The 27,796-nt window shown below is 40.2% G+C and overlaps 1 protein-coding gene across 1 annotated transcript in view; it reads right to left on the reverse strand.

Moving 5' to 3' along the window:
- Positions 1–27,796, reverse strand: part of lrpprc (leucine-rich pentatricopeptide repeat containing) — a 206,875-nt gene that overhangs the window by 161,096 nt on the left and 17,983 nt on the right. The window contains exons 9-11 of the mRNA XM_057849140.1: positions 25,942–26,099; positions 22,322–22,427; positions 22,139–22,246 (exon numbers count right to left, since the gene is read on the reverse strand). Of these exons, the coding sequence (XP_057705123.1) occupies positions 22,139–22,246; positions 22,322–22,427; positions 25,942–26,099 (372 nt within the window). The remainder of the gene's footprint in view (positions 1–22,138; positions 22,247–22,321; positions 22,428–25,941; positions 26,100–27,796) is intronic.

The raw sequence follows: 27,796 nt of genomic DNA on the forward strand, positions 1-27,796 counted from the left end.
CCGACCATTCAGCCGTCGGGACATCCATTCTTATCCCTCGTCCTATCGCTTTCCCGCCGCTTTCTTTTTTTATGAAAGGGAAGCAGTTCCTGCTGAATAATCCATAATCAATTTCACCGCGGCAGAAAAACTAAAAACAAGTGAATGAGTGGCAAGAGAAGGGAAGTGTTTTCACACAAGCCATTGTAGGCACTTTAACAGAAGCAAATTAAATGCTGTACTCTGAAGACCACATATATACAGTTAGATAAAAGTATAGCTATTATGGGTATGACAATATATATGGAAATGGTGATACAGGGAGGAAAATAAGTATTTGAACACGCTATGATTTTTCAAGTTGGGCGAGTTTGAACTTTTCATGGTAGGTGCTTGTCCACTGTGCATGGTAAAAAAAAATCCAGAAATCACAGTGTATGATTTTTAAAATAATTTGTATTATAAATAATGCTTCAAGTAAGTATTTGAACACTTGTCTATTAGCTAGAATTGTGAGCTTCAAAGACCTTTTAGTCAATTTTGAACTCATTTGCTCCCAAAAATGTATAAATACGTTCAATTTTTAAATGCTTCATTGTCCCAAAAACGTATTTATACGTCTTTTGCCTTTTTTTTGTTTTGTTTTTTTTAACAAGAATCATCTATAGCTTCCGATCTATCTGAGAAACAAAGAACAAAGCTCAAAACGCATTTTAAAGCAATAAAACTGGCCACTGGGGGGCTGTAGTGCGTTTTGTAAGACCCGCAACCTGATTCAACAGCAGTGAACGGCCGGGCAGCACGGTCGGAGCGCTGGCCAGGGTCCCCCCAGGGTGGATAAATCTAAATTCAAGACTTTTAAGACCTTTTTTAATGCCATTTGAACTGAAAATTAATACTTTTCTCGCACCCATTATTTAGATATTGAATCATATTAAAAAAATTAAGCACTGAACATCAAATTTAACCTCAATGGCGTACCGCAAGCAACACGTCACTTCCGCTCATTAATATTCATGACATTAGCTATTGTTGCTAAGTAAGGACAAGTCACCGTTTGTCCCTAATAAGAAATGAATGGAAATCGTGTACGAAGGAGATGTTTACAGAGTTAAACCTACCAATTCTCTCCGAAAATGATGTGCTGGTGCCAAATTCACTGGCAAAGATGTGGAAGAACATAAAAATGTTCAGTTACAGAGATGGCTTTAGTGTCGAAAGCTGAAAAAGACGAAAAAAAAACGAGCCGACCTAAGCATAGCTTTAGCTTTTTTATCGACACGACTGACAATGACATTCTCCTGTTTCAACAAGCTATCCTTTACCATCAGCCCTGTCTTTCGTATATATCCTCTGGTTGTCCTACGTCTCTTACCGTTCTTGGGGGTAATTTAGTTAGCTTTGTGTAGCGATCGCAAATGCTACTCAGTGACAGCCAATGAACACTTTTAATTTTTTCATTGATAACACATCTTAATCCAATAAATTTATTTACACTTCCCCCTTAAAAAAGTTGTTTTTTTATATATATATAACAGAAACGGTAACAGTGGCAGTCAGATACCATTGTAATTCTTTTATAAGGTCATTCATTGTCAGACAGAAGCAGTACGGCACAACGTTACACTAAAAAAATAAGTTAAAAATATAAAAATGGCTTACCTCTTTGTCCTCCGAAAGACCATGCCAACCCAACATAATGTTTACTGCATATGAAACGTGAATGGATTCACCGAGCTGGTGTTAAAGTCCGCGCAAGTTGATTCGGTCTTCACATTTTTTCCTCTCGAGTTTTTGGTTTCCGGAAATGTATGAAGAAAACATCTTCATGTGTCGTAATGTCTAGAGTCGTTTCTACAAGTTCCAAAAAAGCAATGCGTGATCGGCATGTTCGTTTTTGAAAGATTACTGGAGAAAAGTAGCACTTTTTACGTTGGGTCTATGCGAGGATGCGACGTCACGGTCTAAAAATAGCCTGCGTGCGGTACGCCATTACTAAGTGTGTTTGACAAAAGAATGCACATTTACTGAAGATACAATGAAAACACATTCAAATATAAGGTCTTTCAGATTTTTTTTTCCCAGGATAAAATGGATTTTACACTATTTTTGTAAAGCAACTTCAGAAATTACATTTGCAATACAACAGGTTTCCCTTTTAGAAGGACCTAGTCAAGGTGGTAGGTTGGTGATTGTCAAGTTGCTCACCTTAACTGGTGATTGTCAAGTTGGTCGCCTTAACGTAAAGTGCTTGGGAAAATCTTGCATTTGGCAAGGCAAGTTTAAAAAACCCATGCTAAGGCTAATGCACCTGCCAATACCCCATTGAACATGGCTAACTCTTGAGTTAAAACTACGAAATTCACATTCATTCGAAAGGCAAACCGTGCAGAAATACATTATTGCATCTACCACATTTTAATTGGAGAAACTGGCAACTTACTTTGAAATGTTAAGCAGGTCCACTGCCTTCGCACGACCCATAAACTGCAGCCCAAAGTATCTGGATGCGACTTGGTCGCCGATCCAATACCTCACATCACACATGCTGGTCCAACTGTCTGGACTTGGTTGTCTTGTTGAGGCTTTCGTCGAACATAACAACTAAGGCATCTGAGCAGTTTCTTACGTTAGCACACAGTACTGTGCAATTGCCTGCTGTTGTGATGTTGATGCTAATGATGCTAACAGCGCGCACGCACGAGGCGCATTATGATTTGTAGTGCAGTGCATCGTAAAAATTCTAGGCGTCATCTTCGTTATGTATTTAAAAAAAAAAAAAAAAACTTTTTTCACGGATATAATTTAGGTTGCACTGAAATGTTCTTCAAAATTAAAACCACGGTGAAAAAATTCCAGACTTACGACAGCTAATTTAATACTTTTAATACCTTTAATAAAGGAAAACTAAATTCAATGTTTTTTTAATACTTTTAATAACCCGCCGGTACCCTGGCTGGCCGCATGATGCCAGGCGGCGGACAACTGAGCAAGACAACCGAGCGGACGCCTGGAATGTCAGGCGCTAGATGAGCGAGCAAAACGACTGGGACCACTAGTGCAGCGGGCTCGCCGAGCAGACCCCGCAGAGACTCAAAAATAATCCATCTTTGTGAGACAGGCAACGATGGGGGGGGGGGGGGGGGGGTTACACGGCTGACGCGGGGACAATGGTGTCATCTCGGCGAAAACAGCGTCATCTCTCGATAGTCATGTGTAAATAAATTGTTACTTTGCTATCAAAACCTCTATTTGTCTTGTATATTTTGTAAACGGAAAACATTCAGATGTTTGGGATGTAACTAATGCAAAAAATAGCTTTGTTAAAGTCAAAGTTATGTTTGAAATGTACGCGTTTACAAAAAGCTCATTTTCTCCGTTTTTTCGTCAGAAATTGGAAAATTGCTCAAACTAAGCTATTTTCTAATGCTGATTTTTAAAGAATGGAAAAAGATATGAACTTTTTTTCTGCTGAAAGAAGAGAGTCAAATCTTTCTTTTGGTGGGTTCCATATTTATATAGCAATAGAACAGAATTTTCTGTGGGCCTTGCAAAATCAGTCAAAATCCAGTAAAACGGCCAGGAGCGAAGGGCCTTGCTCTGGTGAAAATGGCTGGGAGTGAATGAGTTAAAAAGTCCAACGATTAAGTGGAGTGGTGGTGGACTTTTTGAATGTGAAATTTTGACTTGTTTGAGGCGGTTATCTGCATTTAAACTAGGGCTGCAGCTATTGATTATTTTAGTAGTCGATTAATGGATGAACTAGTTAGTTCGAATAATCCAGTAATCGGATAAGAAACATAAAAAAATGAAAATACCTGAGCTGAGCCTCAAATGGTATTAAACATAAATAAGTACCTATGTACAACAAAAGAACAATTGGCTAACTTACAGTTAGGGGTGCAACGGTTCAGTTACCCCACGGTTCGGTATGAACCTCGGTTTTGGGATCACTGTTTCGGTTCGGTTTCGGGGGTTTTTTTGTTTTGTTTTTTAAACTGCCTTTATTTTGCTTTTAAAAAAATGAAATAAACACTTAAAATTTGAACATTTTCGACTGTTATAATGCCTCTTAGCTCTTTGGCTAGTGTAGTGACTGACTACTGAAATATACACACACAGTAGTAAAAAAGTTACTTGGCCAAGTAACTGGTGATACCTTTCATGTTTTTTGTTGTTTTTTTTTCATTTAAAAAAACAAAAAAAAACACACAAAAAAACAAAGTAACCTTTTGCTATATTTGGAGGTCATTTAATGTTGTGAATCAACCGTTAAAGTTAAAATTGCTTCCTTTTTTGCATTAGTTCCCTTCTGTCGACTTTTGACATGTGAAAATTTTAAAACTGTTTCATCCTTTAAAGATAGACTCAAGTCAAGATTTTGCCACTTTAGGAGTATTTCAAATAAAAAGTTGCTTAGGTTCGCTCGTAAGGTTTACTACAACAGAGCCTTTCTGAGAAGTTTACTGCTCTAAAATGGTGGCTGTTTACTAATGCTACCGAGTCTGTCATTTTGCATGTAGTTCTATATGCATGAGATATCTAGGCCTAGATTGTATGTTGTCGGCTAAGTCAGGTAATATTGGAGCCACCTAGCCAAGCATCGCGTTTGCTACAGCGTCTCAACAAACTCTTCCCTCTCCGAGTCTTTGACTTTTCTCGCGTCATTCAACCAGCGCATTGTCTCGTTGCAGAAACGGTGACCAAATCCGAACGGATGAAAAAAAAAAACGTAATGCACGAAAAACGTGCAGATTTTGAACGTAACGTACGGCGTACACATTTAAAAATGAGTGCTCACTTGTACAAATTAAGACGAGACCGTACAATTTGACAGGTATGAATTATAGTGGACCGTCACAGTTAGGTAGCAGCACTCTGTAGCACGGGACGTCCAACTTCCAAATATCAGCGGTCAGGGCGAAACTACCCTAATTTTCGCACTATAAGGCGCACCTGACGATAAGCCGCAGCCCACCAAATTTGGAACGAAAATGGCATTTGTTCATAGATAAGCCGCACTGGACTATAAGCCGCAGCCGTCCTCACTGTATCATGGGATATTTACACCAAAAGATATTAACCGGTACAACCTTATTTGACAGCGGCATCATACGACCGACTGTCATAAGACCAAATGAACCATCATTAAACTTTGAACTAATTAGTGCAAGCTTTATTGCTTCAAGAAGCTTCATTTGGCCATCACTGCTCCCTTGGGGGAGACAGTCAACCTCTGCTGCCACCTGCTGTTGACTGTTGTCATCCAACATGCCTCTTAGCATGCATTGCAGCACTACAGATGTAAATAACAATCAAAAATCATGTTCTGTGCTAAATATTTCCTCAGTTACTGTTCCAATTGTTTCATCAATTGCTAGTTATGGTATTTGCTAACACTTTATTTGACAGTGGTTCCATAAGGCTGTCATTACACAATCATAATTATGACATGTCTCTGTCCTGAGCATTCATGAATGCTTATAACAGATGTCATTAAGTGTTATCCGGCAAATGATCTCACTTTTGAATGGATGCAAAAGATCCAAGATGGACAAAAATGGAGTTAGTGACATAATTTGCCAAATGACACTTAATGACATATGCATTCAGTAATGTCCATGATAGTGTCATGTCATAATTTTGATGATCTTATGACAGTCTTATGACACAGCTGTCAAATAAAGTGTTACCTAAAAAAATCAACAAATAAGCCGCACTGGGCTATAAGCCACAGGTATCAAAATGAAGGAAAAAAGTAGCGGCTTATAGTCCGAAAATTACGGTATGTGCTTTAGCGAAATCATCTTCGATGGCTTTGCGTGCCATTTCATAAATGTCGGGGATTACTTTGTTGGAGAAATATGTCCGCTAGGGAACAATGTAACGCGGGACAAAGCGTTGTAAATAAATTAACGAAGCCCGCTGTGTGTTTTCACTGGTGTAATCTTCGGGGTTTCCTACCCTGAGAAAGTGATATCTGTGGGTGATGCCGGCTGAGGTGCTGGAGTCATGTTTTAAAAGTGTTGCCATTAGCATGGGGAACAAGCGCCAAGCAATGCTTGCATTTTTTTTTTTCTTCAATATTTTCTCTCCTTCCGCATTGTAGTCCACGGGGAAACCAAAATGTTGCCACACAGCAGATTTGAAAGAAGCCGGTGCTTCCTCAAAATTCGGTCTCTCCACTCCTCCGCTCGCCATAGCTATTTGTTTTCTTTCTTGTTTCACTTTCACTTCGCTCGTAAGCGAGAGGGCGTTACCCGGCTTCTATTACACAGGTGCTTGACAGCGATCCGACATTTACTTGCGGGGCAGGAATTTCTCCACAGCGGTGCTTCACGTCACACAGAGGCACACGGAGCTCGATCAATTCATTCCACAAGCGTTCGGAATACATTAATTGCGTATTGAACCGTACAGGGCGGCTTTGAACACCGCAAACAGTTGCACCGCTACTTACAGTACATATCAAAAGTCCGCTAGGATAAAAGCTAGAATTTTTTTTTTTTTTTTTTAAACAATGCTGTTAACAAATGGTTCAGATTCATATTCCCACAAAAAAATGGCAAAATATACCTTTAAACTAAATTTCAAATGCATTAAAAAAAAATAATAAAATCGCCCAAACAAAAACTTAGCTTATGTTGGTCTTAACAGGGAGCAGCTGGATTCAACCATGTGAAATGAGGCAGACTAGAGGGCAGTGCAGTGGCTTGCAACCGGTACGGGGTGGACCCCGCCTACTGCCCGTAGTTAGCTGGGATAAGCTCCAGCACCCCCGCGTTCCTCGCCAAAATAAGCGGCTCGGAAATTGATAACTGAATGAAGCTTTTGTTTGCTGGAAACAAAACAAATGGAAAATTATTATTATTTAACGATCTCCAACGGAACTAGTTATGACAAGACCAGATGAATGAGAAGGACTTAAAAAGCAGACTGACGACTTCACTGAAAATTTAGTACAATATCATGTAGCATCTAGATCTCAAACAAGTGACACTCTCAGCTTTAGGCCTTGTCTGAACAACTTCGATTTTGACACAGGGCCTGGAAGTGAGTCGAGAGGTGGAACGAGAGAGGGAGGGAGGGAAGTGAAGTGAAGGCTCCTCTCCAGGTCTGTTAGCGTGAAGGCTGACACAAATCCGGGAGAGAAGTATCAAAGTAGTGAGTTAAGGATGGCAGCGGTCACAAGATATCATCATCAGCTTCATGTCTGCAGGTTAACTGTCAAAAAATGAGAAGTGTGCGCACAGCCCGAAGAGGAGCAGCAGAGCGGAGCCAACTGGTAACGGTCGTCTACACCCGCAACCTTGAACATGAGTACCTGTCACTTCTCCTCTTCTGACCCCGCTAAGCCACGCCAAAGCCATCTCACTATCTACCTCTTGCGCCAATCTCTCTGTAGCTGCGACGCTACATGGAAGCAAAGGCTGTCAGGCAAAAACAGACCAAAAGCAAGTGCTGCATTTTTGACGTTTTGGGTCACGATTTAATAAGGACTAAGTGAATCAATTAAAGCAGTAACATGTTTTATCCGTGAGCATTTTTGCATTAATTTATCAAAAGTTTTAGGTTTGAATTCCTGTTCTTCCATTCTTGCGTTGGTTCTCAGTTCTATAGTTGTGATATGTGTTTGTTTACTCTATACTACTGCTGCAACGATGAATCGATTAACTCGGAGAATTCAATTAGAAAAAAACTTCAAATCAAATTTTGCAGCTTTGATTATTTGTTTAGAGTGGCGTTGTAATGGTTTGTTTTCAAAGTGTTTGCATTTAGTTTTATTAAGTTGGGTAGATACACTGCCCTCCATTGGCAAAAGTGAATCCAGCTGCTCCCTGTTCAGACCAACAAGTCAAAGTCTAGGTTATTTTTAAAGCTAATATGTTTTTTTTAATGCATTTGTAATTTAGTTTGAGGGTATATTTAGCCGCTTTTTTGCCGAATATGTGTTTGAATGACTTAAGATCATTGTTAAAAAAAAAAAAAAACTAGGCATTTTATAGCATTTAAAATAGCGGCCTGTTGCTATGCAAGTTAGCAAATTGTTCTTTTTTTTGATACTTAGATCCACATTTATTTATTTTATTATACCGTTTGAGGCTGAACTTAAGTATTTAAATTTATTTTGAAATGAAAGTGCAATTCTATAAACTTTGAATGAACTCAGGAATTTTATATTGTATTCACATTTAATGCTTATCTGCTAAAATTGATTATGCATCGCATTAAACGTTCCTAATCAGATTACCGTAATTTTTGCACTATAAGGCGCACCTGACTATAAGCCAACACCCACCAAATTTGGCACGATAAAGGCATTTATGAATAGATAAGCCGCACAGGACTATTAGCCGCAGCTGTCCTCACTGTATAATGGGATAGTTAGACCGAAGGATATCAACCGCTAACACTTTATTTGACAGCGGCATAATACGACTGTCATAAGACCAAATGAACCAACTGCTAAGCTTCATTGCTTCAACAAGCTTCATTTGGCCATCACTGCTCCCTTGGGGGAGACAGTCAATCTCTGCTGCCACCTGCTGTCAACACTGTTGTTGTACAACATGCCTCCTAGCATGCATTGCAGTGTCACAGATGTAAATAACAATAAAAATTCATGTTCCGTGCTAATTATTTCTTCAGTTACTGTTCCAGTTTCATTAATTGCTAGTTATGGTATTTGGTAACACTTTATTTGACAGTGGCGCCATAGGACTGTCATTAGACTGTCATAATTATGACATGACACTGTCATGGGCTTTAATTAATGCTTATAACAGATGACATTTAGTGTTATCTGACAAATTTTCTCACTTCTGAATAGATGTAAAAGATACCAGCTGGACATAAATGGAGTTAGGGACATAATTTGCCAGATGACATCTGTCATAAACATTCAGTAATGTCCATGATAGTGTCCTGTCATAATTATGTCTGTCATATGGCAGTCTTATGACGCCGCTGTCAAATAAACTGTTACCTCTTACCCCAAATAAATCAACAAATAAGCCGCAATGGACTGTAAGCCGCAGGATTCAAGATGAAGGACAATAGTCGCAGTTTATAGTCCTAAAATTACTGTACTCAAATATTCGAACTAACCAGTTGATAGATAAATCGACTACTAAACTATTCGATAGCTGCAGCCCTACACGGTACATGCTCTGTGATTGGGGTGTACCCAATTCTTGCCCAAATCACCTAGGATTAACAGAAGATACCTCAAGCCCCTAAGGCAGGGGTCTCCAAACCGGTCCTCAAGGGCCGCTGGGGGTCCTGGTTTTTGTTCCAAACGATCGAGTACCTACAGTTTAACCACTGAAGTTTCTGCTAAAACAAGCAGATCCTGACTGCAATGAACTGATGACACTTGTAAGACACCAGATTAAGGGCTGCAGCTATCGATTATTTTCGTAGTTGATTAATCGATGAACTAGTTAGTTCGAATAATCGAGTAATCGGATAATGAACATGAAAAATTGAAATACCGGTAATAACAGTATTAAAAATAAATGAGGACCTATGTACAACAAAAGAACAATTGGCTAACTTACATAGCAAAAGTCCGCTAGCTTAAATGCTATAACATGCAAACTTTTTTTCTAATGCTCTTAACAAATGGTTCAGACTCATATAACCACAAAAAAATGGCTAAATATACATACAAACCAAATTAAGAATGCATTAAAAAAATTAGCCCAAAAAAAACGTTGGTCTTAACAGGGAGCAGTTGGATTTAGCCATGTGTAATGAGGCAGACCAGAGGGCAATGTATCCACCCTAATCAATATACTAAATGTAAACACTTTCAAAAGAAACCATTACAACGCTACTTTAATTAAACGAACACTCGAAGCAACAAAACTTAATTCGAATATTTTTTTCTAATCGAATACTCGAGTTCATCGATTAATCGTTGCAGCACTACACCAGATTGGTGCATAGGTGTTGTCCTGTTTTGTTGGAATGAAATCCTGCACCCACTGCAGCCCTATGTGGAATAGCTTGGGGACCACTGCCCTGAGGCATGAAAAAATACTCAGGTAAAGCACAGTAAATATTTGCACCTGGTTCCTGCACACCAATGCTTGAGCTAAAGTAGAATGAACTGCTTGGTAGAAATGAAGATGGACAGAATAAGAGGGTTCAAGGTGAGGTCTCACAAGTTGGCAGGTGCAGACCGGACAAAACACGAAAAGAACCCCCCCCTCCCCTTCCTCTTCAGTATCCTGACCCCCCCCAATGTTCTACTATGTCAGAAGTGATAAAAAGTGCACCGTGTCGCTAGTCCTGACAAGCGATGACTAGCTGGCGGCAGGTGGGCAGTGCGAGCCGGCATATGCTTCCGCTAAATCTACCAAATCCACACCTCATCAAAATGCACCCCCCTACCCCCGTCCTTTTGTGCTTCTCTCCCAATTCCGTAGCTCTGGATTGCTCTGCCCGCTAGTGACACCTGTGGACAAAAAGTGACACGGCGCTTAATATTTCATAGGCCGTGCACAGTGGGGCGCGTAATCCAAAGTGAATTCCCTCAGAGCGCTTGCATTTACATGAAATCAAGTCACTCTGCATCAGTCACATCACCTGCAAAATCCACCCCACCCCACCCCGCTTCCTCCCTTTGCAAAGTCAACCCCCCCCCCAATCTCCGTCCACATATACACACACACCTCTCACAGCCGGGAAGTGTGTGAGTGTGCAGAAGGGAAGAGGCTGCATCATTCATGAGGGTTAAGGCCAACCAGCAAGTGAGTGAAAGAGCAGTTTCTCCACTTTCTTTCCTTCCGTTTTACGCCGAGATGACTAAATGGAAGCCGAGTCTGAGTTAGTGCGTTTTTTAAAGAAGCCGCGGTTAAGCCAGAGTGCGTGTGCGTGCGTGTGCGGTTTAGTCATGCCAAGTTAGGCGCTGAGGCATCACATCAACGATCTGTCTCGACCGCACATGAAGAGTTGATCCTACGAAGAACTGAGCGCGTCCTCCTCCCTGTCAATTAGCTGACAGCGGCAAAATACATCATTTATTAATCACTCTAAAAAAACCCAAAGAGAGAGGAGGAAGACGACGCGTGGCAAAAATCAAGCACTTAAAAGCCTAGCCGCCGCCAACGACGTTCATTTGACAGCAAGTCCGCTAACGAGTGTTGAATTCTGACAATGTCGACTATCTGTCACTGAGACTATTCCACCACTACTCCTCCCATCCCTCTTCAAGCTCATCCTGGATAAAAACACAAGGCAGGCAGAAAATAACCATCAAGTGGCAGCAGAAAAAATCTCCAGAAGAAACAAGCCATTAAAACTGTCACAAAGAACAAAAAAGAACAACTTAAAAGACACTTCCACAATGTTTCCCATGTTCAAAGAGTGAGGATGAGTCATCTTTACAGGATGAGCTTCACCTATCACTGGCAAATAAAATTATTAGTCCTTCTCAAAAAATTAGCATATGGTGACAAAGTTCATTATTTTCTGTAATGTACTGCTAAACATTAGACTTTCATATATTTTAGATTCATTACACACAACTGAAGTAGTTCAAGCCTTTTATTGTTTTAATATTGATGATTTTGGCAAAAAAAGCAACAAAAAAAAAAAAAAAAAAAACCAAAATACCTATCTCAAAAAATTTGCATATTTCATCCAACCAATTAAAAAAGTTATTTAATACAAAAAAAAGGCAACCTTCAATTTATTATATCAGCTATGCACTCAAAACTTGGTCGGGAATCCTTTTGCAGGAATGACTGCTTCAATGCGGCGTGGCATGGAGGCAATCAGCCTGTGGCACTGCTGAGGTGTTATGGAGGCCCAGAATTCTTCGATAGCAGCCTTAAAGGGATCCTCTATTTTTAAGACAAGTAATTCTTAAAAGATAATTGTTAGTATTAAAGATGCCGATCACGTCATTATCAAAGTATCGGAATCGGCCAAAAAATATCGGCCATGCCTTTTTTTTAATTAAATCGTTTTCTAATTGTATTTAACGTTACAAACATAATATGTTACACTCATCCAGAGTCTTTAGTTTAGGCTTAAGGTAGGGTTATCAAATTTATCCCGATAATGGCGGTAATTAATTTTTTTAAAAAATGTATCACGTTAAAATATTTAACGCAATTAATGCATGCACTGCACGACCCACTCATGCATTGTCGCGCTCAATCTGTAATGGCGCCGTTTTACCTATATAGAGAGATAAAAGACAGCGTAAAATGAGTAGAGTGAATTTCGGCAGCCTTTGGAGCCTTTTTTTAATTGGCTAAAGCCTTACAATCCCTCTCCCTACGATTAGAAATATCATGGGAAGCAATGTGGGGAAGCAAGGTAGCAATTGATCTTTTTCTTAACACCCTAGTTTATTTCCCAACGCAGAGAAGATATATCAATTGGTAGCACTACGCACAGTCATGGTTCCACTTCCCATCATGCATTGGGGCATGGCTACAGTATCATTTACTGAAAGCTCAACAAATACACTAGATGGCAATATTTAGTCACAATATACAAAGTCACAAGTCTTTCTATCCGTGGATCCCTCTCACAGAAAGAATGTTAATAATGTAAATGCCATCTTGAGGATTTATTGTCATAATAAACAAATACAGTACTTATGTACTGTATGTTGAATGTATATATTCGTCAGAGTTTTATTCATTTTTTTTCCCGAATGCATTGCCAAAATGTATATGATCGGGAAAAATTATCGGGAATGATTGGAATTGAATCGGGAGCAAAAATAAGCAATCGGCACGGGAAATATCGGGATCGGCAGATACTCAAACTAAAACGATTGGGATCAGATCGGGAGCAAAAAACATGATCGGAACAACCCTAGTTAGTATGAGTTATAATAATTTGATACTAAAACCCCTCTTAATGTTTTTTTTAATAAAGTTTGGAGAATTATTTTAAGTGATAGGTCGCCATTCTTGTTACGTTGCAGTGCGTGACGTCAACGGGCCCATTGCCGAAATTCCAGCGTGTCACTTGTTAGCTTTCCCAACATGTCGTCAGTTCTACCCTTCCTATTTGAACCAGATCTGAAAAGTGAAGAGCAGGACAGCACTGCCAGTCGTTCACAAGAGGAGCTTCAGGGAAAAGTGCGTGCAGCAAATTGCTGATATGACAAAAGTTGGGCAAAACTGGTGATGCACTCGCTGCAAGTGAGTCTCAATGACAGCAGAGCGAGAGAGTGCTGTTGGGAACTCCGGTTTTATTAGCAGATATTCAAGGGAAGCATATTGCGTTTTCAAATCCCAAATATGTAGATTGTTAGCATCCAGAGCTGTTGTGTGCTTTACATACAGTACAGGCCAAAGAGCACACCTTGTGTAATCCATGTCTTGTACATTGTAACGCACGGTAGGTAGGATACGTGTATAAAAGTACCAAAAAGGGGAGAAGCTTCCACTTATGCACATTTATTCAAAAAAAATATTTCCACCTTGACCACTCTTCACTCCGGAGCTCAGCGGTACGCAAACCTGCGTTCCCTGACGAACTCCAACATTGTTGAAAGGTCCACGTCAGAGTCACTGTCGTCACTGTAGCGTGCCATATTGCTATTATTATTTAGTATGATTTGGGGAAAACTCCCACAAAGAATAGTCAACAAAAAAGATAGCAATAGTAATCCAAATCCGCGGTTTTTACTCACTCGAAGATCCAGGAATTAGACCGATCCCATGGCAATGTCCTAGTCGCGATCAGGCCGTATATTCCACAAAACTGACTGATCCGAAAAGCCGCTGTGGGACCGTCGAATAAAAAAAAAATGGACAGATCCGAAACCAACATTGCAGACGCAGTGGGAACGTCGGATCCAGAAAATAGACGGATCCCTTACTTGACTGAGGGTCCAGGAAAAATGCTCGGGCACCAGTTGTAACGCCTGGTGGGTAGGATACGTGCATACAGAGACCAAAAATGGGGAGAAGCTTCCACTTATGCACATTTATTCACTAAAAATAATAATTCCACCTTGACCACTCACTTCACTCCCCTTGTTTCCATTTGACTGGAAATTGCATCCAAACGCAGCACATCGTGGCATTTTACTTCGCGAGTTGAGGCAGCAATAAGCAATTGTTGAACACGCTACACATTTGGAAAGATCCCAATTACGTCATCATTGCGAGCCCGCAAACCATGGCGCCAACTAACAGTCAAAATATGTATTAAATATTATAAAATATTGCCATTGATTTAACATTTTATGTGTTTCTAACAACATATTTTAGTACAAGAGAACAATTGTGGTTTATTACAGCCTACGTTTATTTAAGTTAGAGGCGCACTTTAAGCTCATCCACAGTGTTGGGTCTGGTGACTCTCAACTTCCTCTTCACAATATCCCACAGATTCTCTATGGGGTTCAGGTCAGGAGAGTTGGCAGGCCAATTGAGCACAGTAATGCCATGGTCAGTGAACCATTTACCAATGGTTTTGGCACTGTAAGCAGGTGCCAGGTCGTGCTGAAAAATGAAATCTTCATCTCCATAAAGCTTTTCAGCAGATGGAAGCATGAAGTGCTTCAAAATCTCCTGATAGCTAGCTGCATTGACTCTGCCCTTGATAAAACACAGTAGACCAACACCAGCAGCTGACATGGCACTCCAGACCATCGCTGACTGTGGGTACTTGACACTGGACTTCAGGTATTTTGGCATTTCCTTCTCCCCAGTCTTCCTCCAAACTCTTGATTTCCGAATGACGTGCAAAATTTGCTTTCATCTGAAACAAGTACTTTGGACCACTGAGAAACAGTCCAGTGCTGCTTCTCTGTCGCCCAGGTCAGGCGCTTCTGCCGCCGTTTCAGGTTCAAAAGTGGCTTGACCTGGGGAATGCGGCACCTGTAGCCCATTTCCAGCACACGCCTGTGCACGGTGGCTCTGGATGTTTCTATTACAGACTCAGTCCACTGTTTCTGCAGCTCCCCCAAGGTCTGGAATCGGCCCTTCTCCACGATCTTTCACAGGGTGCGGTCCCCTCATCTGATTGTACAGCATTTACTGCCACACTTTTTCCTTCCCACAGACTTCCCACTAAGGCGCCTTGATACAGCACTCTGGGAACAGCCTATTCGCCCAGAAAATTTCTTTCTGTGTCTTAGCCTCTTGCTTGAGGGTGTCAATGATGGCCTTCTGGACAGCAGTCAGGTCGGCAGTCTTGCCCATGATTGCGGTTTTGAGTAATGAACCAGGCTGGGAGTTTTTAAAAGCCTCTGGAATCTTTCGCAGGGGTTTTGAGTTAATTCGTTGATTCAGATGATTAGGTTAGTAGCTTTTTTAGAATACCTTTTCATGATATGCAAATTTTTTGAGATAGGGTTTTTTTGTTTTTCTTGACTTGTTTGCCAAAATCATCAATATTAAAACAATAAAAGGCTTGAACAATTTTTTGCCATACTAGAATAAAGTGTAATTGCACATCCACTCAATGACTGGCAGTGCCACTCTCATTTTTAGAGTGTGCGCAGTATTGTTCAACCAAACAAGAGCAGACAGAAAAGACCACTGGAGATATGAAGACCTAAGACAAGGAAATATGACAAAGCGTATGTAGTGTTTGGCTTTGACTTTAAAGCAGCACTAGCTAACTTTTTAACCTTTATAAAATATTTTCATAACATTTGTGATATGTCGACTGACAATTCGTAACTGTAACTAGTAAAATACAAATAATTAAAAAAAAAAAAAAAATCAAACAATGTGATTTCTGGATTTTTTTTTTTTTTAATTATGTCTCTTTGAGTGGAAATGCATCTATGATGGTAATTTCATACAGAAGCAACAGGGATCTGCATCCCTGTAGCCGGTGGTAAAGTAGAATTAGAAAATTCAACATTTACATTCAACAACATTTCTTCAAAGCCAAAATTATTCTTCATTGGGATAGGGAAGTTGGGACCTCCTTCAACAACTTTGGGATCTCTTCGCAGAACCCTCAAGAGAGTGCACGTGTTTGGTTCATCTCCTCTCGCTCAAGCGCTCTCACGCGGGGATCAAACCTCTTCGCCCTTGGTTGCCCCAGTCCGGTGAAATCCGTCCCAGTTGGCAGTGGGCATTAATATTTGAGGTGAAACGCTCCTTTTAAAAGCTCTTCCTGCTACAAAATACCCCTCGTAATCCTTCCCTCTACATTGCAAAAATAACACAAAATGCTTCCTTTTCATATGGGACTTACAGATGGTTGGCAGGATACTGCCCATTTTCGTCTTTGTTAGGGTCTCACGGCAGCCCATACTTAACTAGTACAATCAGACAATACTGTACCTCACTTCTAAAAGTTCAAACCTAGTAATAGCGTTTTCCTAGAATAAGGACGATAAAATGCATGTGAACGGTAGTAGTGGATCCATGCAAAAATGTCCTAAGATGCCACAAGATGATGCCAAAGATCAGACAAACAGGAGAGCGGTAATGTTAGAACATATGTATGCAGATGCAACAGCGATGCTTAGGTGACTGATGCCACAGATATCTGCATCCTGTAGGTGGTGGTAAACAGTTGATAAAGAGGTTGGAAAATCAAAAAATTTACAGTGGGGCAAATAAGTATTTCGTCAATCACCAATTGTGCTAGTTCTCCTACTTGAAAAGATTAGAGAGGCCTGTAATTGTCAACATGGGTAAACCTCAACCATGAGAGACAGAATGTGGAAAAAAAAAGAAAACAGAAAATCACATTGTTTGATTTTTAAACATTTCCAAATTAGAGTGGAAAATAAGTATTTGGTCACCTACAAACAAGCAAGATTTCTGGCTGTCAACGAGGTCTAACGAGGCTCCACTCGTTACCTGTATTAATGGCACCTGTTTTAACTCATTATCGGTATAAAAGACACCTGTCCACAACCTCAGTCAGTCACACTCCAAACTCCACTATGGCCAAGACCAAAGAGCTGTCCAAGGACACAAGAGACAAAATTGTAGACCTGCACCAGACTGGGAAGACTGAATCTGCAATAGGTAAAACGTTTGGTGTAAAGAAATCAACTGTGGGAGCAATTATTAGAAAATGGAAGGCATACAAGACCACTGATAATCTCCCTCGATCTGGGGCTCCATGCAAGATCTCACCCCGTGGCGTCAAAATGATAACAAAACGGTGATCAAAAATCCCAGAACCACACGGGGGGGACCTAGTGAATGACCTACACAGAGCTGGGACCACAGTAACAAAGGCTACTATCAGTAACACAATGCGTCCCCGCCGACGCCAGGGACTGAAATCCTGCACTGCCAGACATGTCCCCTGCTGGAGAAAGTACACGTTCAGGCCCGTCTGCGGTTCGCTAGAGAGCATTTGGATGATCCAGACGAGGACTGGGAGAATGTATTATGGTCATATGAAACCAAAATAGAACTTTTTGGTAGAAACACAGGTTCTCAGGTGTTTGGAGGAGAAAGAATACTGAATTGCATCCAAAGAACACCATACCCACTGTGAAGTATGGGGGTGGAAACATCATGCTTTTTTTTTTATGCATCATGCTGTTACCAATTTTGCCCTTCTTGGTAATTGGCGGTGTTTTCAACTGCTCGCCGCAGTGAGGAGTGAACTGGCGATTCACTTGACTCGTTGTCGTCGGTTCGTCCGATTTCCCCCTCAGGAAGGCGGCGGCGTGCATAAAAACACCGAGAGGCGTCGGATGGCTTTTTATGGATACTTTTATTGACCAAAACAAAAACGTGATGGATGCAGCCACTTAACTCCGCAATGCCCGCGCACTTTTCCAACTCTCACGGATCTTGTTCCCTCCCTCTCTCTCGCCCGCCCACTTTCTTTCTCTCCGCTCAATCTGACAATGCCGGTCACATTGATAATAACAGCGGCCTCCTTGGGGGTGCCGGTAACAACCGCTTGCATCGCGAGCGCCCGCCATTCTTAACTTTATCTGCATGTAATTTTTTTAACCCGTCATTATCCGTCGACGGTATGTTTTGCCCGTCGACCCATTTACGTCATCGATGACGTCAACTAGTCGGGACAGCTCTAGTACCATCCCAAGAACACCATCCCTACTGTGAAGCATGAGGGTGGTAGCATCATGCGTTGGGGGTGTTTTTCTGCACATAGGACTGGATGATTGCACTGTATTAAGGAAAAGATGACCAGAGCCATTTATTGTGAGATTTTGGGGAATAACCCCCTTCCCTCAGTTATAGCATTGAAAACGGGTAGTGACTGGGTCTTCCAAATCACAATAGCCCGAAGCAGACAACCAGAATAACCAAGGAGTGGCTTTGTAAAAAGAATATCAGGGTTCTGGAGACCAGACCAGACCTAAACCCAATAGAAAATCTTTGGAGGAAGCACAAACTCTGTTTCTCAGTAAGAGTCCAGAAACATGATTGATCTAAAGAAGATCTGTGTGGAGCAGATAAGCAAAATACCTGCTGCAGTATGTGTAAACCTGGTGAAAAGCTACAGGAAAATTTGACCTCTAATTGTAATTAGAGATGTCCCGATCCGATATTTGGATCGGATCGGACGCCGATATGGGCAAAAAAATGCGCATCGGTATCGGATCGGAACATGGGGAAAATTCAGATCCAGACTTCAGATCCAGTTTTTTTTTTTTTTTTTTTTTTTTTTTTTTTAAGTCCGGGCCGGGTTTTCCAGCGCATCGATTTACATAATCCATTCCAGTTTTTGCTTCGGTTTCCCCAAAATCCGGTCCGCATTTTACGGCACACCTTCAACACACTACATTTACATTACCGTCTCCCAATTTACCGAGAGACTTTATCGGTAAAAATGTCAGCTGTGTGGGATCATTTCACCTTAAAGGACGACAAAGACGAAGAGGCAGAGTGCAACATATGCCACAATAAAGTCAAGAGTAGTGGTAAAGCTGTAAGAAGTTTTAATACAACCAACCTAATCAAGCATTTAGTGAAATACCACCACAAACAATATAAGGAGTATGTTAAGAAAACCGAAGACAAAAAGAAAGGTCCTACGCAACTAACACTGGCAGAAACTTTTGCTATGCGTGACAAACTGGCACTTGACAGTCACAAAGCCCAGGGAATAACAAGAGTCATTGCCAAAGAATTCATTCTAGATGACGAGCCATTATCTCACGTGAGTAAAGACGCACGCGATTCGGCCATGGAAGATTCGAGAACGATTCACAAACATCCAAATACCGATTATTGAAATATGTCTAGTAAAGTGGAACTAATACACAGCGCAGTCTTCGGGACGCAATGAGAAACTGACCGCATTGCGTCCCGAAAGTAAACATAATGCTTGTCATAGACCCGGATAATGCCAATGCTCAACTCACGGCTTTAGCTCAACTCATGCCGCTGGATAAAAAACACAAGAATACCTGACTGCTACTGACAGCCGCTACAAACTACGTCAACGTCGTTTTACTGGAGATAATAGATATCATATGTATATAGAACTAGATGCAAAACGACAGACTCGACTGCGTTAGCAACATTGAAGTACTGAAAACCAGATGCGTTAGTAAACAGCCGCCATCTTAAAGCAGAAGACTTTCCTAGTAGGCTGTTGTGAACCTTCCAAGCGAACCTAATTAACTTTTTATCTAAAATACTCCTAAATCGGCAAAATCTTGACTTGAATCTATCTTCAAAACAGTTTTAAAACTTTCACATGTCGAAAGTAGACAGAAGGGAAATTATGGAATAACGGGAGCAATTTTAACAACTTTAACAGTTGATTCGCAAAATTAAATGAATTGAATGTAGTTTAAAGCTGCTGATACAGAATGGGGACTCGAGTATTTTATTTACTCTTTTAAAATGTTAACTTGATACTGAAATAGTCGTTTATTTTAACCTGAGAGGCTTTTTATACAATTTTTGTAACTAATGCACGAAACATTAAATTCATCTAATAGCTTGGGGGATTTGTGGGTTTTCCACTGAGGTTGTTGGTGTGTTTTGCTTTTTTAAGACAGTTAACAATATTATTTGCACGTTTTACTGACTGACTATGCCATTTCTGTTTGTTATTTATAATGTTTTGTGTTTGTCACTGAATAAACAGGTCAGTTTCTCGTTACCAACCGTTGGGTGTAAGCCTGAACGATATATCGTTTAAACATCGCCATCGCGATGTGCGTGTGCGCAATAGTCCCATCGCAAGCACGTGCGATAGTTTTTCTTTTTTTTGATCCACATACGCCTCACTTTCTGGTCTGCGCACAGCCTCCTACCCTCCCTCTCCCAGCCTTTTGATCCTCTCAGTCACTGCGGCACAACAATGGCTATGATCTGGCCAAAGAAGCAGACGTCACACGGGCATCTGTCAATCATCGTTTAACTTGTTAAACGGTTGAAAGGAAGCCGCGCTGGAATGAATGTGTGTACTGTGGGGACGTTGGAGACATTTAAATGACAGAAGTGATCATGACGAGTTTGAAATTTCTACATGTCACTTCAATGGTCACAGCTAAAGTAGATAAACAGAAGCATTTAATAAAGCCAAGCATTTATCTGATACAGTACTTTATTCTTGTTCAAAAATGATTTGGTTGGACAGTTATGTTTAAAACTTATCATAATTATGAAATTTGAAGTGCTTAAAAACCATTTATTTATATAAATTTTTTAAATCACTTTGGGGGGGGGGGGCATTTCTTATACACCGTGACCCAAAAAAAAGTTTACACTGCCATAATACAACTTAAATGCCATGTTTATTCAGCTTAGAATTAGAATTGAATCACAAATTATACATTATTGTAAAGAACATGTACAGTACACTATTTTTCAATGTGTCCTCCCTTAAGTGTCACAACAGCCTCCAGGCGCCTGCGGAACGCTTCTTTATGTAGGATGCTGTCATCTTTTCCCAAGATCTAACAATGGACCTCTCCAAGGCTGCCACAGAAGTTTGTGGCTTCTTACAGGCACTGTCCTCCACAGTTGCCCATATGCTATAATCCAGGGGATTGACATATGGACTCTGGGGTGGCCACATATCACCTTGTCAATCAACTTTTTGGTCCGCACAGATCGGCACTTCCAGACCCAGGTTTTCGTGAGGCTGTTCCAATATCTTTCAGCTTCTTTTTAACTTTGTAGACTGCACATCTGGATATTCTCAGATTTGCTGCAATCTCAGTAGGTGTCAGACCGGCACGCAGCAATTCAGGTACAGCTAAAGTTTTCTTCATTTTCAGCAGAAGCACAGGAATTGTAGAGACGAGAGATTACCAGCTGCACTGAGTGACCTTAATGAATCACTTAAGCATGACAACCTATTTAGATATGTTTCAATGGCTTTTAAACAAGCAGTCAACTGAGTGTAAACTTTTTTTGGGGGTCAACCTGTATGTATCTCTTTCCAATGCTAAATCTGAATAAATACATTGGGCACAAAAAACACACACACAAAAAAAAAAATTTAAATGGGGGGGTGGGCTACTTTGCGGTTTTTCACTTATCGCGGCGGGTTCTGGTCCCCATTAACCGCGAAAAACAAGGGATGACTGTACACTGTGGTGATCTAAAGTCTTTCCAAACAGCTATTTAAGTCATCTTGTGAAAATATCTTGAAAAAAATATATATAATTTTTTTTTAATATCGCAATATAAGATCGCAATATATCGTAAACCCAAAAAAAATCGCAGCAATAGTTTTTCCCAATATCGTTCAGGCCTAGTTGGGTGTTATTCAAACTCACCTAATTCAGCTGGCTAGTTGTTATCGAGTACTAAAACCTTTTTCAACAAGAGTCTGACAACTAAGTAAGGAGGCTAAATAACTTTAAACTTTAACACATGCTCAGATAGGTCGGTATCGGTATCGGCCAGTATCGGTATCGGATCGGAAGTGCAAAAACCTGGATCGGGATATCCCTAATTGTAATCAAAGGTTACTGTACCAAATGTTGACATTGATTTTCTCAGGTGTTCAAATATTTATTTGCAGCAGTACAATACAAATAGTTTTTTTTAAAAATCATACACTGTGATTTTTGGATTCTATTTTTCCCCGTCACATTGGACGAGCACCTAACATGAAAATTTCAAACCCGCCCATCGTTTTGAAGTGGGAGAACTTGCAAAATCACAGGGTTTTCAAATACTTATTTTCTTCACTGGATTGATGTCCTCCTTCCCATATAAATGCATGTGTATGTGTATGCATGTGTGCGTACCAGCTTCGTTCTTGTCCTTGATGTGTTGAGTCAGCAGAGGCCAGAAATAGTGGGGTCTGATGGGTAAATTTTCTTCTTTGAGCTTCCTCATCAGATTTAAAGACAAATCTTCAAAAACAAAGTTTCGATCATATTATCATTGCACGTTATATCCAGCAACATATCATGTAATGCATGGCGTACCAGTCTTCTTTGCCTCCAGAGCACACAACAGAGCAAAAATGAGCGGCGATGTGTGCAAGTTGGCGTCCCGTAGCTCTTTACAGTAGTGGCTGATCTTCTCCAGTGGCTGGAGAAACAGAAAATAAGTCACTAAAAAGCTTGGATTTAGTAAACAATTGCTGCAGTGTCCATTCCCATTGCAGTTGATTGAAAACATTGTTGAAAGGAAAACCACCTCAATTTTGAGGCCATACTTCACCCACATTTGAGAGTTTAGAAAATAAAGCTTCTCAATTTGGCTTTGCCTATTTGTCTTGAAAACCTGTTTTTGAATTAGATTTGGGCTAATTTGCTGGTCAGTTTTTTACCCTGTCACAAAAAATTCAGGAAACTATACTCTTTTTTGATATCTATCATCAACACGATTTTTGAAAGAGCCAGATAGTCAGTTGTTTAAATTAGAGCTGAAACGAATACTCGAGCAACTCGAGTTTAAAAACTGCTCCGAGTAATTTTATTCACCTCGAGTAATCGTTTAATTTTACCAGCTCTAAGCATCACGTTTTGCCCGGACTACTTTTAATGCGGGACAACGCGCTGATGTCACGTGCGTGGAGGTAGAAGCAATAAAAAAATATAAAATACCTTTCTGCAGCCGACAGCCGCTACAGACTACGCCGATGTTGCTAAAAACTAGCCCGCAGTAGCAGGAAGCATCTGATGCGTCTCATAGATATCACATGTATGTTCAACTAGATGCGAAATGACAGAGTCAACGGTGTTAGTAAACAGCCGCCATCTTAAAGCAGTACACTTCACAGCGCTAATAAGATTAACGTTACTCGCTCACGTAACATTACCCCTGCGCATGGCTAACGTGTCTTACATACGGGTTTTATTTAATCTGTGAAAACATAGCGTTGTAGAGCGATGATTGTGTAAAATGAAAATATGATCAAGCTAACTGTCAATTTTAGCTCAGTAGTCACTGCTGGATAAAACACGAAGTAGCACTGGTCCCTAATGTGCTCCAATACAGCAGGTGTCATACTGTAACGTTGACAAAGAGTCACCCGCTTCGTTAGGTTGCAATTATTTATTTTTTGGGGAGCTTGTGAAATGACAACAACAACAGAAAGGCATGTCTCTCGCTCTCCCGCACCTCCCTCATCCCTGAGCGTCACGCGGTGCATTCAGGAACGCATGCAAATATCCCTGCCATACTATAACCTGATATGTTACAATACATTTATTTTGAACATGCAAAAACTCACAATTCTATCAGGACTTACAGATTAGACTAATTTAAAACTTAACTAGAACTTAAAAATGGCTTGACACAAATGGAAATTCAATTGAAACACGTGGGGAAAAACACCTAACTTTTATGTGATGTGTGTTATCAAGCGTAATGGGATTTTTAGGTAAGATATATATATATACAGTGCCTTGCAAAAGTATTCGGCCCCCTTGAACCTTGCGACCTTTCGCCACATTTCAGGCTTCAAACATAAAGATATAACATTTTAATTTTTTGTCAAGAATCAACAACAAGTGGGACACAATCGTGAAGTGGAACAAAATTTATTGGATAATTTAAACTTTTTTAACAAATAAAAAACTGAAAAGTGGGGCGTGCAATATTATTCGGCCCCCTTGCGTTAATACTTTGTAGCGCCACCTTTTGCTCCAATTACAGCTGCAAGTCGCTAGGGGTATGTTTCTATCAGTTTTGCACATCGAGAGACTGACATTCGTGCCCATTCTTCCTTGCAAAACAGCTCGAGCTCAGTGAGGTTGGATGGAGAGTGTTTGCGAACAGCAGTCTTCAGCTCTTTCCACAGATTCTCGATTGGATTCAGGTCTGGACTTTGACTTGGCCATTCTAACACCTGGATACGTTTATTTTTTAACCATTCCATTGTAGATTTGGCTTTATGTTTTGGATCATTGTCCTTTTGGAAGATAAATCTCCGTCCCAGTCTCAGGTCTTGTGCAGATACCAACAGGTTTTCTTCCAGAATGTTCCTGTATTTGGCTGCATCCATCTTCCCGTCAATTTTAACCATCTTCCCTGTCCCTGCTGAAGAAAAGCAGGCCCAAACCATGATGCTGCCACCACCATGTTTGACAGTGGAGATGGTGTGTTAAGGGTGATGAGCTGTGTTGCTTTTACGCCAAACACATCGTTTTGCATTGTGGCCAAAAAGTTCAATTTTGGTTTCATCTGACCAGAGCACCTTCTTCCACATGTTTGGTGTGTCTCCCAGGTGGCTTGTGGCAAACTTTAAACGAGACTTTTTATGGATATCTCTGAGAAATGGCTTTCTTCTTGCCACTCTTCCATAAAGGCCAGATTTGTGCAGTGTACGACTGATTGTTGTCCTATGGACAGACTCTCCCACCTCAGCTGTAGATGTCTGCAGTTCATCCAGAGTGATCATGGGCCTCTTGGCTGCATCTCTGATCAGTTTTCTTCTTGTTTGAGAAGAAAGTTTGGAAGAACGACCGGGTCTTGGAAGATTTGCAGTGGTCTGATGCTCCTTCCATTTCAATATGATGGCTTGCACAGTGCTCCTTGAGATGTTTAAAGCTTGGGAAATCTTTTTGTATCCAAATCCGGCTTTAAACTTCTCCACAACAGTATCTCGGACCTGCATGGTGTGTTCCTTGGTTTTCATAATGCTCTCTGCACTTTAAACAGAACCCTGAGACTATCACAGAGCAGGTGCATTTATACGGAGACTTGATTACACACATTTGGATTCTATTTATCATCATCGGTCATTTAGGACAACATTGGATCATTCAGAGATCCTCACTGAACTTCTGGAGTGAGTTTGCTGCACTGAAAGTAAAGGGGCCGAATATTATTGCACGCCCCACTTTTCAGTTTTTTATTTGTTAAAAAAGTTTAAATTATCCAATAAATGTTGTTCCACTTCACGATTGTGTCCCACTTGTTGTTGATTCTTGACAAAAAATTAAAATTTTATATCTTTATGTTTGAAGCCTGAAATGTGGCGAAAGGTTGCAAGGTTCAAGGGGGCCGAATACTTTTGCAAGGCACTGTATATAATAAAGAACAATCACCGGCCACTTTATTAGGTACACCTGTCCAACTGCTCGTTAACACTTAATTTCTAATCAGCCAATCACATGGCGGCAACTCCGTGCATTTAGGCATGTAGACATGGTTTAAGACAATCTCCTGCAGTTCAAACCGAGCATCAGTATGCGGAAGAAAGGTGATTTGAGTGACTTTGAACGTGGCATGGTTGTTGGTGCCAGAAGGTCTGAGTATTTCAGAAACTGTTGATCTACTGGGATTTTCTAATCGCAATATCCGCAATACCCCTGTGTGTAGTTAAGTTTAGGGTAAAGAATTGGACTAGGGCCAAATGTCCCAAAAACCCTTTAAACTTCAGATTGTGTGACCTGTTTTTTTTTTTTTAGGAAAAAAAAAAAAAAAAACATGAAAATTATCACCAGTTACTTTGCCAAGTAACTAATTACTCATACATTCAGGTAACTGAGTACTAATGCAATTACTTTTTGGGAGAAGTAATTTGTAACTGTAATTAATTACTTTTTAAAAGTAAGATTAACAACACTGCCCATGACTTAGTAACGTGCGGTACCGTGTTCATGTTGATGCAATGTCGCAGAAAGAAATTTCCCAGGTTAGCAGAGTCAGCATTCAAGTCGTCTGAAATAAAGCTGGGAAACGATTTCAGGATGAGGAAACTCGTGTCATCGTGGCCCTGAGTGATTAGGCTCAGACACAAGTTCATCGCACCTGCAAGGAGAGCATTAGTCAACCATTTACTGTCAGTCACTAACAGGACTTTTGCCAAGCAACTAAATCAGTACTTCTCAAATAGTGGGGCGCGAGAAAAGTAGGGCTGTCCAAAATAACTATTTTTCTCCCGATTAGTCAGCAGACTTTTTTTAACGATTAGTCGAAGAATCTAATAACTTATATAACAATAATAAATCTAGAGCTGAAACGAATACTCGAGCAACTCGATTAACTCGAGTTTAAAAGCTGATCCGAGTAATTTTATTCACCTCGAGTAATCGTTTATTTTGACAGCTCTAAGCATCACATTTTGCTCGGACTACTTTTAATGCGGGACAACGCGCTGATGTCACGTACGTAGAGGAAGAAGCAAAAAAAACAAAACAAAAACAAAAAACAGCCGCTACAAACGCCGCCGACGTTGCTAAATGCTAGCCCGCACGATGCTACGTTGGTAGCAGGTAGCGTCTGGATCACGTGTGTTGAACTAGATGCAATTTGACAGACTCGGCCAAGTCTGGGCAGCGTTAGTAAACAGCCGCCATCTAAAAGCAGTAGAGCGCTAAGCGCTAATAAAGAGCGCTAAGCGCTAATAAATAAGATTAACGTTACTATCACTAGCTCAAGTAAGTAAGTAAGTTTCTATTCATTATGACCACTTTCGATGCGTGGCTAACGTGTCTTACATACAGGCTTTAACATAACAGCGTTGTGGAGTGATGAGGGTGTAAAATAAAAACTCAATAATGCTAACTATCAATTTTAGTGATGTTTGTAGTGATGTAGATGAGTTTAAGTGATGTGTGTTATCAAGCGTAACGGCATTTTTATGTATAATTTTTTTTTTTTTTTTAATAAGATCTAAAGGTTTTTTGAGTGAAAGCAGTGAATTAGTCTTTTATTCTAGTTACATCTGAGATGCAATTGTTGGCTGTTTTCAACAATATACATCGAAAATAAAGACATTGATTGACTGAAAATGGTTCAAGATTAGATGAAATATAGTATATTTATAATTGCTCTTCACCTAAAAATATATTTGTTTTATCGATTACTCGATTAATCGATAGAATTTTCAGTCGATTACTAAAATATTCGATAGCTGCAGCCCTAAATAAATCACAAATAAACAATGAGGTCAAATGCTGATAGCATTTACTAGGACAAAAGAATGAATGCAAAGATTCAGAACACTGACTTCGCCTTTCCAACTTGATTCAAAACAATTAGGGCTGCAGCTATCGACTATTTTAGTAGTCGATTAATCGATGAACTAGTTAGTTCAAATAATCGAATAATCTGATAAGGAACATAAAAATATAAAATACCTGAGCTGAGCTTAAAATGGTATAAAATAAATAAATGAGGATCTAAGTGTAAAAAAAAACAACTGGCTAACTTACATAGCAAAAGTCCGCTAGCTTAAATGCTATAAAATGCTAGGTTTTTTTGGGTTTTTTTTTTTTAACAATGCTCCCAACAAATGGTTCAAACAAATTTTCCCACAAAAAAACTGCTAAATAAATTACGAATGCATGAAAAAAACTTTAGCTCAAAAAAAAAAAAAAAAACTTACTGTATGTCTGTCTTAACAGAAAGCAGCTAGATTCAGCCATGTGAAATGAGTTAAATCATATACACTGTTGCCACTAAAGTGCAGTGCATCCACCCAAATCAATAAAATTAAATGCAAA

Source organism: Corythoichthys intestinalis, chromosome 10, assembly GCF_030265065.1.
Source record: "Corythoichthys intestinalis isolate RoL2023-P3 chromosome 10, ASM3026506v1, whole genome shotgun sequence".
In the NCBI taxonomy this organism is placed as follows: Eukaryota; Metazoa; Chordata; class Actinopteri; order Syngnathiformes; family Syngnathidae; genus Corythoichthys; species Corythoichthys intestinalis.